Genomic DNA, 21119 nt, shown 5'->3' with positions numbered 1-21119 from the left:
CTATAGCTGTTCTGAGGCACTGTGACAAGTCTATACACACCCATGTGACCCTGAAGGTCAAAAGACTCCATCTGACAGAGCTGGCGTTTTTTGACCTTCAGGGCTCTCTTCCCTTGGATTGGAATTATACAGGCACTTATAGACACTTTATGCATATGTTAAATTTACTTCTTGGGATAAGATGCATCCCTCTTTGGATTTGATATGCTCATGAATCCTTCTATGTCGCCAAATTTGTACTCTAACAACTTTTATCCAAAAACCCAACCATATTAAAACCATTTAAAATAGCTGCCACTGTGTAATGATGGCCATTTTAAGAATAGTTCAGTTTCTCCATCTGATCACATCCCCCTGTCTAGGCAGCTTCTCACCATCCTTTCCCCAACTCCTGGATACATCCTCCACCCACTGTTTTTCACATGCTAGCATAATGCTCCAAAGTTTGAGTTGCAAAAATTCCAGGAGAAACAAGACTGTGGGAGGGGAAGGAAATTTTATTATGGAAATAAAAATTATGAAAACCTTTCTAAGTTGGGGGGGTGGGTGTGTCTGTAAACCCCTCCTTTAAAAAATGAAAAAATGATTGTCTCATTAACAGTTGGTCAGTTTCTGTTATAGAAATACACAGTTCTGGGGTACCTCCATATCTAGCAAAATATTCAGAACTTGAAACTACTTACCCTTTCTATAACTGTCCTTAAAAAAAGCCACATACACACATAAGCTGTGTTAGGACATGAAGGAAGTGTATTTCCCCATTGCACAGAGCAGTTTTCAGAGGGGAAAAAATGGTTCCAGCGTGTTCTGTTTGTCTTTTTTAGGGGTGAGGTTTGACAAGTGGTAGCTTGACCTAATACAGAGGACTGGACAGGCAAGGAGCTGTCAGTCCTGCTAATGCAGAAGGGTTTATATCATGGTTCCATAACAAAGAAGGCTTTTCTTTTTTTTTTCCTTTTTTTTCCCATCTGACGTGGAACCAAGTTATGGTACTTTCAAAACAGAATGCAGACAGCTACAGTAGAACTCTCAAACATTTGAAGCTATCTTTAGTCAAGAGACCAATCATTTGCTATGGCTTTTTAAACAGAGTAAATTGCAGTACAGAAAATATTGCCAACAACTTCAAACTGTATATTACTAACACAATGATTGACAGATAAAAGGTTAGTGTAAATATTAAAATGTCTGAAGAAAATCAGTCCACCTACTGTTTTTGCTTGATGAAAATGAGTCACAAAAACATATGTAAGGAATATTACAGAAAGGCATAACAAAAGAGCAATGATGTAAATATACTGCAACACAACTACCCAGCACTAGCTCAGAGTGCCAAACACTCCAAAGATAATTATATAACATTAGAAATGTTGAAAAAAAAAACAATTATCTGAGATACAAAACATCTCTTCAAAAATTACAATGCTAAAATGGCAACAACAGCTTTATGACAAGCGCCTAAACATTTAATCATGTCCTAAAAATATTATTCCTGTGTGATCTAGATCACAAATTCCAATGCAACTGCAACTGTATTTATTTGAATGCGCCATTGCGTATTCTGATAAAGACATATACTGCGCAATCATTTAAATAAACAGCTGCATGAATTTCAACACAGAGTTCCAGCAACATGGACATGTCTAAAAAGTGCTCAACCTTGGTACATTGTTAGAAAAATAGTAGAAAAACATGGCTTTCTTTATAATCTGCATTTAAGATCTGCATGCACTCCTTGTGACCAAAAACGTACTTGAGTGACCCATGCATTTTTTTAAGCAGCTGAACTGTTTTTTCATGTGAAAAATGCCCCTCCCCCCGTTGGATAACTCAAACAGTTAAAGCATTTCGACAAAAATTTACCTTTGGGCCAAGAACACAAACATGAGCGATTTCAGACCCAAAGGTAAATTTTTCAAAAAGTTAACCACCTGAAAATAAGAAATTGGAATGAAAAAGGCTCTTAAACCTTTTGCTGTCATGATGTGGCTCCATAACGTTGAAGACAAGAACCTGCAACCCTTATTCACATGATAGTCCTACTGACATCAATGGGAGCTGTAGATGCTCTGCACTCTTCAGGATTAGGTCATGAAAGAAAGGATAAATGGAGAAAAGAATCCTCCTATTAAAGGTGAAGGCAAAGCATCTATTATGTAGAATAACCAAGGAATACTATCAACAAAGGGTAGTTATATACTGTAGTTAGCATCAAGGTATGATAGGGAACCATAAGTCAGTTAATTAACAGCAGAATGAGAACTATGCCACAATCAGTTTTCAAATCCGCAGCCAAAAATGGGCAAGGGGTAGCACTGTATGTTGATTCAGAACTGGGACAAATCCAAATGAAGACTGATATCTAATAGATTCTTGCCATTTGGAACACTGTAGGCCAACTGCCAAAACTCAAGCAACCAAGACAGCAATACACAAAATGTCATATCGAACAGCAGACAAATGTCATCATAATAAAGTAAACCCAATATAACATTCAGGCAGAGCAAGGTATGAAATGCAACCCACCTAAAACTTTTTCCAAGGGAAGATTTTAGTTTAAATTTCTAAGTATTCCACAGTCCAAAAACTGAGTACTATTTAAAACCACGAATACCCCTTCCAGAAGGGGAAGTCTCTTCTGAAAATAGAAGAGCTCTCTAGTGGGAAGGGTTTGCAGCCATGTGAAGAGGGGAGGCAAGCACAGAATATAGGGTAGAAATTGCATAGCTTTTTCCCAGTTGTGCCCCTACAACTGACCGTCTCAACTGCACAGTGTTCACATAGACTGGCTCCACTGGACAGGGAAGGAGACAGCATTGACAATGTTAGCTCCATTCCATGAGACTATGGCTTGTTTCTTGAATTCATTTGCTCTCTTTATTATCATGCAGTGAAGAGAAGCTTACAGCTCCTAAAATTGGTGTTTTGGGGGGAAAGACACAAGTAGGTCTTCTCCATCCTGAACTTATATTTTAGTTAGCTTCTATGATATAAGTGAGATGAGGAAAACCTGATGCATTCTGAAGTATAAAATGGAAGCTGATACAAGGAGTCCTGGCACAATGCCTACAACAAACAGATTGGGTGTTAGTCAGGAGTCAGTGAAATGTAAGGCTGAATGCTGGTTGAGGCCTCCATTTAAAATTGAAAACTGATCTTTTTACTGGAAAACTCTATTGAAAGTTGGCTGGTTCAGGATTTAGGGTTTATTTACACCATGACAGTGACACTTTGTGTGAAAGATTTATTTATGTGCTCCCAAATAGACCAATAGCCCAATGCTGCAGAACTTTCTTAGGCAAAAATAAAGTCAAGGGGAAGTTTTGACTAAGGCCTGTGTGGTATTTTCACAGATTATAAAAATGTTGACATATAGTAACCCCTCATGAAATTAGCCCCTAAAATGAGAATGGGGGGTGAGCAAAGGAAAGGCAGCTGAACAGCAAGGTGGAGTTTAAACACTTTATGATGCACTTTACTAGTTTAAAAAAAAAAAAAAGTAAATGTAGCAAATGTAAATGCAACAGGGCTTCTCTCTCAGCCAAAGTAGTTATAGAGAACAGCTTACTTCAGTCAAGTCTGGAGGAAGAGAGAGCACCTGCTCTCTTCTCTAGAGAGCTTTCCTTGCTGATTCTCACTCCCAGACTTAGTCTCTAGCCTCCCACAGCAAATCCCTCTTATACCACAAATGGGAATATTAACTGTCAACAGCTGGCCCAGAACACTGAAAATCCTTGAACTCAGGAATAACAACTGTGGTTCTACCTTTACCTGGAAGAAAGGGATTAATCCCCTCCATGCTAAACTCTGAAAGGTATCTGTCCATTCCCCACCATGCTGAATGTACCAAAATATGACAATACTAGAACTTCTATTTTTAAGTTACTTTGGCTTGTGAATGCTATTTATGTTCAGTTGGATGAAGAGAGATTTTTGAAGTCTGTGAACTGTGAAAAGCAGCGTACAGGACTGATAACATGCTTTGGGGGCAGGAAGTGTTATTTTATGTGTTCATAGAGGTTCTAGTACAATGGGGCCTAACCTGATTGTGATCTTCAGGTGCTACCAACCCATAAATGTTAGAAATCTTGTCAATTTTTTCCTTACCAAAATAGATACAGGTATTCTAGCATTTACAATATTTCCTTATCTGTCTGTTCTTGCTGAAGGGACTATCTTGAATATTTTAAATCAGGGTTTCTCAAACTTCATTGCACCGCAACCCCCTTCAGACAACAAAAATTACTACAAGACTCCATGAAGGGGACTGAAGCCTGAGCCACTCCCCCGCACCCTGGGGGGCACCAAAGCTTGAGGACTTCAACCCTTGGCGGTGGGGCTTGGACTTTGGCTACAGAGCTGGGCCCCAGCAAGTTTAATGACAGCCCTGCGGACCCCATTAAAACAGTTTGGGGTCCCAATCCAGAGTTTGAGAACCACTGTTTTAAATTATCTAATGGAAAACATTTAGTTGTCTAAGTTTCCTAGGGCCACCACTGTAGATGGGATCAGAGACACTGACTGGAGAGGAACTCATATTTTGAGCTCACTATTGCATGTTCTGAGCTAACTATTTTAAAATACCAGAAATTTATCACAGTGCCCAGTACCTCTAGTTCTAGCTAACAGGCCTACCCCATGCTTTGATGAACTTGGAAGCAGGACTAGGCTGACAGTAGATAGACTGGTCTTAGAATGAAACATTAATTTCTCTCCCCCCATTTGTTCACTGAAAATAAGTCCTGCTTAGGACAACACCAGAAGCACGATGTTAACTGAGTATTGATCACTTTTCCAATGTCTACAATTATGCAAAAATGGTCTGTAACTACAATCATCAGCTCACTTAGCAAGCGCTTCATATTTTTAATTCAACATCAGAGTTACCACAATATTCCATAGGCAAGTCTCCTTGCTTTTTAACCACAGTATTTTAATAATGTAGTCTTCACACTGTATAACTTGCTTTTGAGACTGGCTGGAATGCATTCACAAACACCAGGGAAGGCTATTAGCAGCAAAACCTCATTCTGGGACCAGTATGATTTAATGCAAGTTCTAAGGTCACTGTATGTTGACACTATGAGATTTTTTCAAGTCAGTGCCTAGAATGTTCTTTACTGCATGTCAAGCAGAAGTTGGTACAGTCATATGTACGGTCTGTCAACTTTCCTTCTAGCAAAGCTTAAGTTCTCCAAGGACAAAGCAGTGCTGGAATTCAGCTATTAAAAATCAGGGAGCCAACTCTTACCAAGCTATACCACCCATCCTAAGAAGTACCACAGGGTCTTTCATGAACTACCAGAGGACTATGAATCAGAAGTACTGGGGAATCATCAGGGTCCTCAGTGAACTACATAAATCTTATTTCTGCAAAGAGAGGTTTAAACTGTGCCCTGCTCCTTGCTGGAGGAACTAGCCAAACAGAGAGATTCTGAGGCATTTGGCCCAGACAAGAAAGACACAAACAATGCCTTAGGAAGCACAAGGGGAGCCATACTCCTTACATCCCTGTCACCAGATGGTAGCTGCTGCATGCTACTGACAACTTATTGGCACAAAAAAGTACCACAGGTACCCTAGTTTTGCACTCGAGCACAAGAACTGGATTCTGTCTGCTGCCTGCTCAGGTGCCTTGGGCCTGGGTGAAGGTAACCTGCATTATCTCCTGCTCCCAAATGTGCCCACATAAAACAAACCAAAAGTTAGTCCAAGCTGTGATAAATCTAATATCTTGTGACTAACATCCCAGAAAATAGTACCTCTATTTAACAATAGATACTTTCAGTCCTAATCAGAAGGATATTCATTGCTCTGGGTATATACTGTGTTGACAGGTTCTCAGAACATATTGAAATGGTGGAAGAGCAATATGCTCGATTGGAATTCTACCAAGAATAAAGGAAATGGCCATGAGAGACAACATACAATGAATGATTAAGTTTATGTGCCATGGATTTAAAAATATTTGTCTTCAATTCAGATCAAATTATCTTTCTACAGAGAACTAGTGTGCAGCAATGTCAGCAGTTACTAGCCTCATGGTTTTTAATGTATAAATTATCTTTTAGCTAAAGAGACGCATAAATATTTCAAAGCCTAGTTTGAAGGGTCAGTTTAGTAATTACCCTTAGGCTAAAGTTGTTACCAGTACTGTATTATGTAACTGTCTTCTTCAGTATAATATTATGAGAAGTATTCCTCTATTATTTAGTATAAAAACAATTGTAGTTCATATTTAAACACTTTCAATTAAATGGTCAAGAAGTGAAATTGAAATTGCCAAGGAGCTAGCTTTATGAAATATGAATAAGAGCACAGTTTTGCTAATGTCCCAGCATTGTATAGGTTGATACCCACTTACAGTCCAACACTCCAGTCCTAATAGAGACAAACTCCCATGTCTATGAAGTCAGTGGTAGTTTTCCCTGCATGCTGCCAGATCAGGCCCTTCCAAACATATTTCCTCAGAGTTCTGCATGATCCCATGTCTTCCGTGATGGACGGACATACGTGATCTTCCTGGCACTCAAAATAAGATGCCAAATCTTCTCTTATTGGAGCCTCAGGCCAACACCACAGCATGCAGATCTGTGCATCATTTTGAGGTCCACATATGACCTATCAAGTATATTTTTCACAAACAATTGCGCAGCCTTGAAAAAATAAATGGCATCAGACTACATTTTACTATTCTGCAGGAGAATGATGACTTATGGAGACAAGATTCAGCTGTAATGAATATCAAGGGGAATCTTTATGAAGGCCATTGTGTATCTCTTTGGTTCTCATCTCACTGATTAAATAAACACATTCTCTCCTTAAATTCTTACCTGGGCTAGGCAATCATTGAAATAACAGCTTCCTACACTACAAGATGTAACTGAAGATGCCACCATGTCACTGAATGGTCTTGAAGGCTATATTACACTAACTGTACTGGGCTGGGAGTAATATTTTCCTTTTTTTGTGGTTGTAGGTTGTGCATTGGAAAGATCTTTGTGGACTTCCTGGATTTTTCCTGTTTTTTATTCGCTTAGCTTGTAAACAACTTTCCTAATGATTTGGTCCTTCCTATTAAAAAACAAGTAAAAACAAACAAACAAACCTGGTCTTCCCACCTGAAGATGGTAAGTCTGGCTTTTGGCTGGAAGAATCTCTCTGAACAGGGATATAGGGATGACCAGAGTCATAACTTTCGTGCCCACATAGCTTTACTCCATTCCCTACCACTGACAATGTAACAGGGCCCTCAACACCTCTACCAGATTGTGAAAACTGCAGACCTCTGGGAATTGGAAGCTGCCTGCTTCCAATTCCCAGATGTGCTTGTGGTCAGCTGTAGCAGATTAGAGGGGGTAAACAGGAGGGAGTAAGTGAAGGATGGAAATAAGACTTATTTTCCGTTAGCAGATTTGCTCATTTTGTTCAAAGGTAAGATACTCAAATAAGAAACACCAGTCCCTTCTAGTCCAACAAACTTTTCTCCACATCCATTATTTAGTATCTGCACTTCTGTTGTGTATATATTAGTGTGTTCAGACCTCCAAAGTAGCTATCAGTATAACAAATAATATACTGGCACCCAATATGGTGCATGGTTCATGACCAAGCTCAAGGACAAGCTTTATTTTCCAAGTTAAGAACATTAGTAACAGTCATTACAGACTTGAATCCAAGCAGAGCTGTTCATAGTTATGAAAAGCACAGCCCAGGAAACTTAGAATGCTTGTTTTAGTCACCCCAAAGAAGACTCAAAACTTGCTGATGACTAATTGAGGGCTTAACCCTGTATATCGGGGTTCTCAAACTGGGGGTTGGGACCCCTCAGGGGGGTCACGAGGTTATTACTGTGGGGTCACGAGCTGTCAACTTCCACCCCAAGCCCCGCTTGCCTCCAGCATTTATAGGGGTGTTAAATATATTTAAAAGGGTGTTTAATTTATTAGGGGGGGTTGCACTCAAAGACTTGCGATGTGAAAGGTCGCCAGTAAAAAAGTTGAGACCCACTGCTGTATATCCACCCATAAATGGCGCTCTCCTTGAAGACAATGGGAATTCTGCATGAGGGCTTTCAAGACCGAGCTCCACACTCTCCCTAGTACTACAGTTAGAGAAACTCTGTGCCAGTTATCATTCAAAATCACAGAAATCACCTTAAAAACCATTTTCAGAAGTGCAAGTTATGACTGTACAAGGACAGATTTAAGATATACACCTTCTACCAAAGGGTGAAGGTAATTCAAGCTGCATATATTACACCTTTCAGGGAGACGTGTGCCCCAAATGAACACTTGGGCACATATCACAATAGTAATACATAAGTTTGCCACAGATTTTAGTGGCCACACATTTTTTCATTAAAAACAAAATGGAAAGTTTTATTAAAGAGATTTCTAAATACACTAAAATGAAAACAAGTGATAAGTTACTTTCTCGCTTCCTCCGTTAGGAAAGGAGAACGGAAAGAAAGCATTACAACGTTTTTATAGTGCTGTGTATCTCAACTTGCACCTGCCACCCTCAGCCCAACACAAACTGCAGGTACAGAAGGACATCTGTACAGATTTCTGTACAAATGCCTCTCACCCACAAATAATGAACACTAGCCATTGCTTACAGCACACATGACAATGAGAATTCATTTGATACTTTAACCCCTCTTTTACCAAGCATCCAACAGTTGTAAAAGGAACACCAATCAAAGCCCTTGATTTAATAGCTCTTGGAACACACAACATATCCTCAAAGGCTTCTTGATTTCATTGCTGTCTCTCTACATTTCTCTTTGGGCTGATGGTACTGGAGCACTGTAAAGAAAACAAGAACCAATTAACAACTTCATATCATGGATGTCATAAATGCTCCCATCTTCCCTCCCAGTGAATGAGCTGAGTACTAGGCAAGTTAACAGAACTTCAAGTTATAGGTTCTGTTCCCAATGTTGCATGTTTGCAGTTAGCTAGCAGCCAGGGTTTTGCTTATGTATGCAAACAACAATTTTTAGAGTTCCTCTTTTCAAATGCAGTAACATTCTAAACTCGGATGTGAGGGAATCATTAAATATCCATTCCTCCTCCCCAAACTAGTGGTCATAAGGCACAAACTAAAACTCACCCCCACACCCTAATCTACTACATTCACCCAAGAGAATTCTCTTAGTGATAATGTAAAGAGCTTACAAATCGTCTATTGGTATCTGAATGTTTAAAAGAATGATCATAAAACTTATGTCTGGATGTAATGCCCTTATCTATCTTAGTTGCGTACACAAGCAGAGTAGATGTTTTTACAAAACACACACTGGGACAAGATAGAACCTTTAATGAATAATTTCTGGAAAATTCAAACCTACGAAGTGTTTGTTTTTCTGCCAGCCAGGGGTAAAACTGGATAACAATTACTATACATCCTTCATATCCCTGACAACTGCAATACATGGGTGCGCTGCAGACACCACAGTAGATAGTTTGGGAAACATGCACTTAAAATATACAAAGACAAGGCAAAAGCAGATGTGCAAAAATAAAAGGATGACCTGGCTTTGTTTTTATTTTGCTTTCTTCTATGCCCCTGTACCGCCACCACCACACAAATCCTCCTTTATATGTAATCTTACATTTCTTTGCTTGGTGGCCAGAGATTGAGTAATAATTATACTTTTATAAAGACCCTTGAAAGATCAAAGTTCTTCATAAATACTATATATTATATACACACACACACTCTACTACTACTACTACTGAAATGCAGTCACCTCTGGGGAGGATGGCAGCAGCCAAATAGTGCACCGCACAACAATGGCTGTGGTTAAAGATCACATGGAATTAACATCCATGCAAGGCATAAAGTGCCTTTAAGCTTTAGGTCTAATTCAAGAGACCACCTTCACAACCTACATGTTACTCAGTTTTCTGGTTAGGAAGGATGAAGGGCTGTATTTATAGCAGAGACTGATTTAAGTATTCCAAAGCTGAGACTTTGGCCACTAAGCAATCCAACAAAAGAAGGTTGAGGTCATTTCAAGGGGGATGGTTAAATGATAATTTTTGGAAGGTGATGGTTAATGGAATTCAAGTATTCACCTTGTATTGCATTTACATTAGGCCTGATCCTGCAGTAGCTCTGCATGCAGAACTCCTGTTAAGCATAAGGAATGAGGCCTAGCATGTGTAACTGAGTTTCACTATTAAGAGTGCATGTGATAGAATTTAAATTTTAAAAAACCTTAAGGGGAAAAAGTTCTGAATGAGCAACTTACCACATGCAGTATCCCATTAGCCTGCATATCACACTAGCAGAAGCATGCTGACAGGAGAAAGGTGATAGTTTTTGGAATTCTGGAGCCAATCCTCTGCTGCTGTTGCTGTCTTCTTTACTCAGACCTCAGATCCATTCTTCTACTCCCTGGTTCAAGATGTAGCAACATAACAAATGTTGCTTTTCTTCCATCTCTGCAAACTGCCATTTGAGTACATTCCAATGCTGACGTACATCCCATAATCTCACATTATCTGAAAAGCTCTCTACTATGTGCCAAGGCCATTTGAAATAGAATGTACAAGGTCAGTGTAGCTGAAACATAGCATTTTTTACTTTTTTACTTGCACTTTTACCTTCATATAAAAAGGTCTTCATTATAGCCATACCATATTAACACATAATGACAACAGAACAACATTGACTGAGTGGCCAAATTGTGCTCAAGGTCCCATAACCCATTGGGTATGGTAACATTACAATGCATCTATGTTGTGTACATAGCACCTTTCACACAAACTGAATCCTAAAAGGCTTTATAGAGTTAAATCCATGCTTTTTTCCCCACCCTAAATCTGAGAGGACAGTGATGTACTATGCACAGGAGAAAAGAGGTTTTCAGATAAAACTCGAAAGACCTGAAGAGCTGAAGGGGAAAAAATATTAGACTTGGCCAGGTGTCAGAAGCTGCAGAAAAGCAGGTTTCCTAAACAATGGTAAGACAGAGGAGGCACATGCTAGAAAAAAGTGAGGGAGAAGAGAAAGTTCATGCAGGATGTGAAAACAAGGACAGCAATTTTGAATGGATCTTGAAACACTGGGAACCCAGAGTTCTTTGCGGTATGTAGGAAGGCAAGCAACACCATTCTGCACATGCTAGAGTCTGGAGAGCAATGACTTGGGAAGCTATGAAGAGGGTTCAATAGTTAACAACAGTAAAAGCAAGAAGAGATGCAGACTTCGGAAGAGCGTTTATATGTAGATACACAAAACTCTCTAGGTTATATACAGACTGATGGAAGGCTCAATTCTGTATTCACACTGCTGTAATCCAGGCTAACCAATAAAAACCAAAGGGAGTTACTCGGATATATACCAATGTAATAGATCAGATTCTGGGCCACAGTCTGTAAAGTACTTTGGGGTCCCTTTGCATAAAGTGCCATATATGCTTAAGGCAACACTTGAACATTAATTTTATTTTTACAGTACTGATGAAGGTCTTCTATACAGGTGAAATCCCACCTATATCATAAGTAAAAGTTACTCACATTGCAACACTGTACAGCACACTTATTTGAAGAACTGTAATGCCTCAATTGCTTCTAAATCCATGAGATATCTGATTAAATATTGAAACTCATTTGTTTGAAAGGCTATAAGGCTAACAAATGAGACCAGAAAAATATAACGTGTGTGCCCCCTCCCACCATGTTGGGCACATTGTCAGGGCTGTAGCACCTGACTCCCATTAAAGTATATGGAAGTTGTGAGGAGAATAAAACAACACGTAGCTCAGTAACATTACCCATTAAATGTACATATTTATTCTTAATCTGCCTCCTAAATTAGCTTTTTCCTGTGACTATAACTGACAATCCAGTTCTCTAAATGGAGGTTCAAGCTGGAATCTGATAATCAAGCTGTGCTTCATGCAGTATCATGACCCCCCCAAAAAAGTGTACTCTTGTAATTTTGTTAATGATGTATACACAAAAGTGAATGTAGTTTGATGTTTTTTGACTCTTTGGCTCAGGAGCAAATACAGCAATAAAATTTTATTTTTCAAGCTATGACCCAGAAAACATATAAGGAAGCAGTAACAATGTTCCTATTTTTAAGCCAGTCACTTTGAATACAACCACTTTTTCTGTGTGTCGTTTGCTGAGGTCCTGGAATGAATTCCCTCCTATACATTAACATTTTGTGTGCAAGGGATATTAAAATAAGCAAAATCCTTGCTGGGCACCTGTGGTCTCTGTCAGCCCAGCTTAATTGCTAAGTCAACAACACCTACTCATATGTTAATGTCACCTTTTTAGCAGGCTTATCATGAGATTCATCAGCAGAAGCCATTAAGATAGCAATGTCCTGCACAGTCTCCTCAACCATGCTAACGATGATGCAAGTTAAATGATGGTGACAGGTGAATACCATTAACCATTTCTCTGCATGACCCAAATCTGGCTTGGGGAAATACAGCCAAACAGTGCAGCCTATGTCAGTCAAGTATGCAGAAGCACACCAAGAGATGGACAAGAGACTTAAAGGAGAGAGCAGTTCAGAAAGCCTACCCTTTGACACACAAGTGTGCTAACCAGACAGGACTCTTAACTCAGAGCATCCACAGCCTTCTATGTTAGACAATAGCCCTAAATACGCATCCTCAGGGCAAGTAAGCTGTGTATGGAGTGCAGTGAAAAATGAACTAGACTCACTGGGTTGTACATGACAAGGGGTTTTTCCAGCAGCTCAACACTAGAACTGTATTGCCAATCCCCTCCTACAAATATTCTTACTGCTAGCCCAGCTACTAACTTTTCTAGTTCCTATTACATACAGCTCAGGAACAATGTTTGTATATTTACAGCATTAGAAATACATTTAATTGCACAAGATACTAAATTATAGAATTTTAACTTAGTTCATCTGAGACAACAGGTTTGGTCTTGTGAGCTGCTGAGCACCAAGGCTTTAAGTACCACCCTGCAGCATTTGTAGTTTTTGAGGGGCCTGGACTCTGACGTGGGCCCTTGCAGGAGGAAACACTGATCTTGCAGCCTAATTGACTGCAAGAGCTCCTGCTGTCCAAGTCTCCCACTGGGGAGAGAAGGGAGATGCCTCTCACCTCTTAAAAAGGAGATGCTCCACCTCCAGTTTCCTAAGAGCTGGAGAAGTAGATAGTTGCTCCGTCTCAGCAGCCGGCATATCCTCCTCTTCGCACTGTGGTTTTTTACATGTACAATTTAAGGAGCAGCTCACCTGGGCAGGCAGTTGCCTGTATCTCCCAACTGAAGCCAACAGAGGGCTGGAAGGAGCAACTTCTGCAAGGCTTGGTATCTGGCTTCACTCCAAGGAGCTACTAATGAATGAGGTTCCAAGGGATGAACATGAAAAGCCTGGCTGATTAGCTGTGTGTGTGTGGGGGGGGGGCACTAAGAGGAGAAAGGTATGTGAGAGGAGTAGGAATGATGAACCCACAGGGAGCATGTATGTCATGTGTTTGAGAAGGAAAGGCCAACCCCGCTATGGTAGGGGATTGTGTATGGAGATATGGGATGAAGCCACTAGAGCCTCCTCTTAGCTAAGAATACATCTTTTTCCCTAGTGAAGGCAAGATGTAAGGGAAGGTGAATGTATGAGGGTGGTAAAGGAGGAAGAGACAGCTACTAGGAGGAATGAGCATTCTTTGGGTGAGAAAGGAAAGTGGTATGAGATTAGGCACATCTACAAATGTGTATTGGGGGCCATTTCAGATTTTTGCTTGGGGGGGCCCCAGTAATGTCTCATTACACACCTTCGGCTTCACAGGGTCATTGGGTGCTTGGTACTTTGCTGAATCAAAGCCTATATAGATAACCATCTACCAAATCAGAAATCTGTGTTATACCAACACCTTTTACACAATGTTATTCCTTCTCTGATTTATAGCCAGGGCTTAGATACAGCTGTTATTCTAGATAGCTTCTTATACTATTCTAATCACCATAGTATCCAAGAACCTTCCTATAGTCCATTACACGACATGATAAATGTCATTTGAGATAGGGGCTGCAAATAAGCCTAAATTAGAAAGATTATAGACATAAATGTCACTAGCGTTTGCCCAAATGCCACAACAACTCCAATATAAAAAGGAGTAAATGTTAGTCTGAAATTAGATGCTTCATTTTAAATTGGAGTTTACCTGATATCTTCATCTTTTAGTTTCCTGACTGCCTGTTTTGACAACTTAATCTGCAAGTCCAGTCTATGTAGAAAATCTTTGGCAGATAGTTCTTCGGGTGCAGCAGGTTGATTGTCAGGTTCTTGAGGACTGGGAGAAGAAGAACTACTCTCTTCCTGAACTGTCATTGGTCCTTCACCACAAAGAGAAATGTCAATAATTTCATTCTCAGGCGATTCCAGCGAATTAAGTCCATTGAACAGTAACGGCTTCTCTGATATAACTGGAATATTCAGCGTTTCTCTCAGGAATATACAGTCATTAGTAAATAGTTTATTTGCCCTTTTTATTTGTTCCATCTGGAAGAGAGAAAGAAAAACAATTAAATTGAAGCAGTACTGATTTCTGTAAAGTACAGAATGCCACCATCCTCAAAACACACAACAGGCAAGCAGTTTTATAAGCGAAGAGTTTCCCTGAAACAATTACTTTGTCTTAAATTAGAATATAAAAGGAGCTATTGCATTTAGAACATCTCTGTTCTGTCTTGCCATTAACTCAGCCATTTTGCTTTGCTTTCTTTGTCCGTGCACTAGGCTTTATGCTATTGGAAGTCTCCCTAAGGGTATATTTTTTTGTTCCAAATAAAGAAACTTTCCCTAAATTTGAGTACTCCATTCTCTTCACAACCCAAATTTAGGTCACCTTTGCTCAGCAAAGAATACACAATAACGCTGCAAAAATCCTGCATTATTTTGCATTCATGTTGGGGCCAGTCTGAGAGAGCAACTCCCAGAGAACCGCCTGAACAGATTACTTAGACCAGTGGTTCCCAAACTGGGGTTTGTGAACCCCTGGGGGTTCGCAGAAGGTTACAGGGGGTTCACCAGAAAAATTTCTCTAATGGCAGCCAGAGGACCCCGGGCATTGGAGGCAGCAGGTGGGACCTGGTTGAAGGGCAGACAGCCCGAGCCCCAGGGAGAGCAGGGCCAGGCAGTTGGGGCTGGCAGCCCGAGCCCTCCCCCCGTCAGCGGGGGAGCCGGCAGCCCGAACCCCAGCGCTCCACATGGGGCTGGCAGCCCGAGCCCCAGAGAGAGCGGGGCCAGGCAGTTGGAGCTGGCAGCCTGAGCCCTGGCAGTCAGCGGAACCTGCAGCCCAAGCTCAGTGGAGCTCAGTTGACCGGGGCGGTCAACGGGGTCCAGCAGCAGGAGCCTCATGGAGTGCGGAGGAAATTTAAACTTAAATCCCTGGAAATATATATTTTTAGGAGGGGGTTCACGAGATTTCACAATTTAGTGAAAGGGGTTCGCAGGCTGTTAAAGTTTGGGAACCACTGACTTTAGGTCTAAAGTATAAGTAATCCCAGCATGTGAAGGTGTTTAGGGCTTCAGGGGTACACTAAGATGTTTAGACCATACAGCTGACTGCCTATCTTGGAAGGCCCACAAATAGTGAACTTCAAGGGTGTTGGAGAAATCAAATGAATACATTTAATCTGTGATGCCACTCCCTGCTTTGGTGTGTTTGGTTTTACATAAATGCAGAGATCTCTAATTGGGTCCTGAATATGGCCCCATATTTTGAGAGCCTGGTAGTGTTGGTGTCACTTGCTGGCCAAAACCAGCCATTGGAATTCTACAGCATGACCAGTGGCAACCCTCCTTATTTTACACAATCAATTTATACAAATATCAAAATGCAGCTTGGAGGTCCCACCACTGTATGCTCCATCTTGATCTAAGTAACCTGCCCATCAAGATGGAACATCGCATGATAGAAACTGACATCTCTGTGGGGCCCATCTTTCTATCATTATGGGTATAGGCCCCACGGATTCTGTAGCTGCAGAATTTTCCATGACAGTCACCCATGGCTGCATAATCTCAGCTTTCAGTTTTGTTTTTAATTGTTTCTAGCCCTAGAACCTTAAAAACAGGAACTAAATGCAAACTGATGCAGTGATGACTGCAGAGGGCCTGAAACAATAGCTCTGAGAAGTGTGAGCTGCCTCATTCATCTCTCTATCAGGGCCTTGTGGTCCCAGGATTCCATGGCTGTGGAATTTGCCATTTTCTAAGATGTTAAGGAATTCTGCATTTTTGCACTAGAATCTGACCTTCTGCTACATCCAAGCATGTGAAATTTCATTTTAATCTCCCCACCTTGTTGGGACCTGCTTGCAACTGCCTCTTGCTATCCAACTTTCCCCACAAGGGAGAGTCAGCTGGATCACAGTGCAGTCCCTACACTACTCCATTTCGCTAGGTAGCATAGGTTGCAAAGCCAAACCTGGAGCCCAGCCAAGGCCCCAGAAACCAGAAGCCACTAAAGCAAACAGAATCATTTACTTGCTCGATACCAAAATTATGATTATATTGGTAATTGGAAGGCATGACTTTCTTTAAAGGAGAAATCAATCTACAGAACTGTAGCACAAAGGCTGAAACCCAGTAGGTCTACCATGACTTGCATTTGTAAAGGGACTAGCAAAATGATAGCTGATAAATAATGCACCCGAAAGCTATTGTTTATTACGCTTCACTGTAACTCTGCCAGTGATGGTTTGTTCTTCCTCCTTGGAATACTGCTTTAGGATATCTTCTTGTGGCCTTTCAGAGAGCCATGTATTTTAGTGGTAGGAGTAAGGGACCCCTATGTTTTAATCTCCACTCTAAAATTCTGTGAGTAGTCTTGGGTACGTCGTTTGAGAACTGCTGACTAAGTTCTGCCCTCAGTTACACTCACAGAACTCCAGTGCCTCCAATAAGGATTCATGGGTGTAAGTGTGAGTGGAATTTGACACTGATACCTTTCCTATGCTGGGAAATTTCATAAGCATTTCTCTGCACTGGCATAGGTCCACCAGTATAAAAGCTGTAATGCAAATGGGGTACAGGTATTTTAACCTTAATGTTGTTCAACCCTGGAACTGGACAACATGGTGGTTAAAAATCCTATGTTTTTTAACACAGCCATAGATGAAACTGTACCGAGGCAGAAAAGGCTTATGAACTTTCCTATTATACATGCACCCTATTTTTGGAGAAAATAAACAGTAAAATAAAAATACAAATAGTAGTCACTTATTTAGGGATGTTGCAAGGGATTCATGTTTACATTGTACAAAGCACATATATTCTTGGCTTTGTAGGAGCTATATAAAACAATATTCTAGCCATCATCCTTTTAATTCCCACAATTACTTACCCACACTCACTAATCGAAATATTCTAAGAGAATAAAAGATTTTATTTGGTGTTTAACAGAATCAGCTTGATAGATCTTTACAAATATATTGTTTATAAACATCAAAAATCTTCCCCGATTAGCAAAGAGATTACACTAAAGACCACAAACTAACATCTTCCCTACATGCGATCTCTCATCAGTTGTAGGTTTCATCTCTACATTACATTAACCTTGTTCAGAACAGGCATAGATGACAGTTACTAAGACACTAGTGACTGTCAGCACTAGTGCTCCCATCATTGCTACAGCCAATGGGAGCAATAAGGAAGGGAGACATAACAGGAAACTTTTGTTTAAAGTATGGTATATAAATAAGGCCTTGGATATCCTTTTTCCTACATGGCACATGGATAGAATGACAAGAGCAACTTGAAAGATACCTACGGTAGATACACATGATGCCCCATGTTGTAGCCAGCACCCTTCTGATAAAGGGCAAATATGTGGACCTTTTGTTTCCTTTAAAGACAATCAATACCTCTTCTTAAGCAGCTGGGAGGAAGTCATTGTTAGAAGTGCAAGTTCTTCATCCTCCTCACCCTCTCAAGAGATGACGATGTTACCTTCACACCACTCTGAGCCCCTACTGAAGTAAGACCTGATCCAACCCCCATCAGTCACCAGAAAGACTCTCATAAATGTCAGTGGCTTGGTTTAGCCCTATGAGGCAGAGCCGAGTGCAACTAGGATTGCTGCTAAAGTACTTTTCATTTTATAAGGTATATACAAAGAGATTCTTTAATAGAAGTTGGTCCTAAGTTTCTATTTTAAAAAATCTTCTGTTTATATTACAGGGGCGTTAAAACTCTAAAGCCTTTACTCAAGACTTGGTAAATTAAGGAGACTGCTAGGAATGTCTGGTATTAGATAGCAAATGGGAGTGAAAAATCAGTACTTACTTCTTATACTGTCACAATGGCAATTTAAATAGGGAGAACTAAAAAAGGCACATCTTGACATCTGAAATTGAGGGCTAGATTACTATTTTGTTTCAGATATATTCTTTGACAGGTCTGGCTTGAAATGTATTTTAAGTAATTTAAATCAAGGTTAAAAATTGAGCTTAATTTTTAATGTTAGTATTCCATGCTACAATTCCACTCTGAAATACTGAAGTTCCTATTTAGAAATACAATTTTATTAAAATAAATATTTTGTATAAATGTAACTACAATGCACTAGCTCCACTTCTGAATAAAGACCAAATTTAAATATTTCCAACACCATTTAAGTGTCACTAAATGCGAGAGGTTTGGTTTTTATTAACATGTGCGAGAAGAAACTAAGTTACAATGGTGAATGTATAAATAAACTAATGGCAAACCAGTTCCGCTTATTCAAACGTTCTTATTGAGTCAGTCTGCTTTCATTTACACCAAAAACAAACCAGAGTAACTCCACTGACTTCCACAGCATTACTCATATCAGTAAGGAGTAAACAGGATTTGACTCAAAGTAGAGTTACTCTTCTTTCCGAGAGGAAATAAGAACTTTGACCTTATTCACAATGGGAGTCAAATATTGCTAATTACAACTGTATATAAAAAGCTGTTGCTAGAAGATTTTTAGTATGTTTTCCCTTAGGCCAGCTGAAATTTGGTTTGAAAACTATTATGACATGATACTATAGAGAGCAGGTGGTGGTTTGCATGGGTAATGCATAGCACAGCTATGGATCATGGCTCTCACAAGAAAAAAATATTCTTATCTATGCTGATCTGGAAAAGCTTATTAGAAACAGCCATGTTTAAACAGGTTCCTGGAGCCTGCACAGTGGACTGGGCCTCACTGTCATGTTGCAGATATTAATTTGAGATTACTATTATTTTTTAAAGGGATAGTTGTGGATATATTACTGAAGCAATACATTTACTAGAGACTCGCATCTGAATGAGAATTCCCCATCTATGGTCTTCTCTTAGTCACAGCTGGCCAAGCATTTCTTCATCTATTCCTGCAACTTTTGCTTTAACACATGGCCAGGGAGAGACTGAGCCCTCCTCCATCACAAACCACTGGCTCATGGAGAGCCAGGCATTAACTCCCCCACCACCTTACCCCAAAACTTGCATGCGATGAGGAGGGATTTTTCCTCTCTATGCCCCCTTCTTCTCCTCCCTACCAGTGAGTGAAGATTCTCATTTCACCCCATCCCTCTCACAACCTCAGATGGCTCACATTTAACCAAGGATTCCTGTCAATCTCCATCCCATTTCTTTTGGTTGACAGCTACGGTCACCAACCCTCCAGGATTGCCTTGGAGTCTCCAGAAATTAAAGATTATATCATGTGATGAAAACTCCCAGAATACATCCAACCAAAATTGGCGACCCTACTCACAGCTGGCTGTGGATTTCCCACACTGTGTAGCTCCTGTGCCATATATCTGGCTGGGTATCTCTCCTTCACCCCATGCCCAGCCCCCAAGTGGCTCAGACCTCGCCTGGGGTCCCTCCTCCTGCAGCTGCGCTGTCTCACCCAGGACTGGGAATTCCTCCCCCACTCCCATCTGCCTGGCCCACAAATTGTATTTCTGGTACCTCCGGATCGCAGCGGAGTTCAGGGCCCAGAGCGCGCGGACCGCACACACGTGGTGCGGTCGGGTCCCGGCCCAGCCCAGCGTTTACGCTCTGAGGCGGGGAGGAAGAGGAAGGGTTGTTACCCGCGGAGATCAGTGACTCGCCCAGTGTCCCAGGGGTCTGAGGCAAAGCCAGGACCTAGCACCCTCTCTGCGCAGCACCTCCGCCACAAACCCATCCTTCCCTCCACCCGGCCAGGGCGGCGGCAGGGATAGCTCAGTGGTTGGAGCACTGGCCTGCTAAACCCAGGGTTGTGAGTTCAATCCTTGAGGGGGCCATTTAGGGATGGGGGCAAAAATTGGGGACTGGCCCTGCTTTGAGCAGGGGGTGGGACTAGATGACCTCCCCAGGTCCCTTCCCACCCTGGATATTCTGTGACCTCCCCTCTCAGGGCTCGGAGGCCCGGCCCGCCTTTGGGGCCCCTGGGGCCGCCCTTACCGTGACTCCATACTTGAGCGCGATGCCCTGCAGCGTGTCGCCGGCGCTGAGGCGATGCTCCAGGTAGCGCTCCGCCAGGGGGGCCGCTACGCTGGCCGTGCTGCCGTACGAGCGGATCTTGGTGCGGGCCAGGCTCTGCGACAGCTCGGCCTCCGACTCGGACTCGGAGCCAGAGCGGGCGGCCGGGGGCTCCTCCCGCAGGGAGAGCGGCACCGGCGGGAACTCTGCCATGCCCCGCGCCGTCGCCTGGTGCTCCCCTCAATGCTCCGCCTCCGCAGCAGCCAGCCGAGCAATGGGCATGGCAGGCGGCAGAGGGACTCGAGTCACCGCCGCGACGGGCGGCTGACACCGGCCAAGCGCCGATGACACCACCGCTGTCAGGGCAACGGGGGAGGGGGGGGGGCGACCTCAAATAGAATTGCGTCTCCTGTCTGCGCACGCGCAAGCCCCTGCTGCCGTCCTGCGGTGCATGCGCGCAGCCTGTGCGCATGCCTAGTAGAGAAGTGAAGCCCAGCTGAAGCTTCTGCCTTTCGCCTGGAGTTTCGCCGCTGCTCGGCGCCCTGTCCTGTCCCGCCGCGAGAGCGCTACGGGAGCAGCGCCGGGAGGGGGAGGAGCTGCTGAGCGAGGGGCAGGCGCGGAACGGAGGGGTAGCGAGTGGAGCGGATGGGGGAGAGCTGTGTGGTGCTGGGGTGTGGAGGAGCCGATCG

The 21119-nt window shown here is 42.0% G+C and overlaps 1 protein-coding gene across 1 annotated transcript in view; it reads right to left on the bottom strand.

Annotated features, from left to right (window-relative positions):
- LYSMD2 (LysM domain containing 2) overlaps positions 1-20796 on the bottom strand; it is a 30489-nt gene extending 9693 nt beyond the window's left edge. The window contains exons 1-2 of the mRNA XM_084641060.1: positions 20413-20796; positions 14168-14505 (exon numbers count right to left, since the gene is read on the bottom strand). Coding sequence (XP_084497186.1) covers positions 14168-14505; positions 20413-20643 — 569 coding nt within the window. The 5' untranslated portion in view covers positions 20644-20796. The remainder of the gene's footprint in view (positions 1-14167; positions 14506-20412) is intronic.
- Positions 20797-21119: the final 323 nt, after the last annotated feature.

This window comes from Lepidochelys olivacea (assembly GCF_965140295.1).
Source record: "Lepidochelys olivacea isolate rLepOli2 genome assembly, chromosome: 10".
In the NCBI taxonomy this organism is placed as follows: domain Eukaryota; kingdom Metazoa; phylum Chordata; order Testudines; family Cheloniidae; genus Lepidochelys; species Lepidochelys olivacea.
This window is presented reverse-complemented; position numbering and strand designations above follow the sequence as displayed.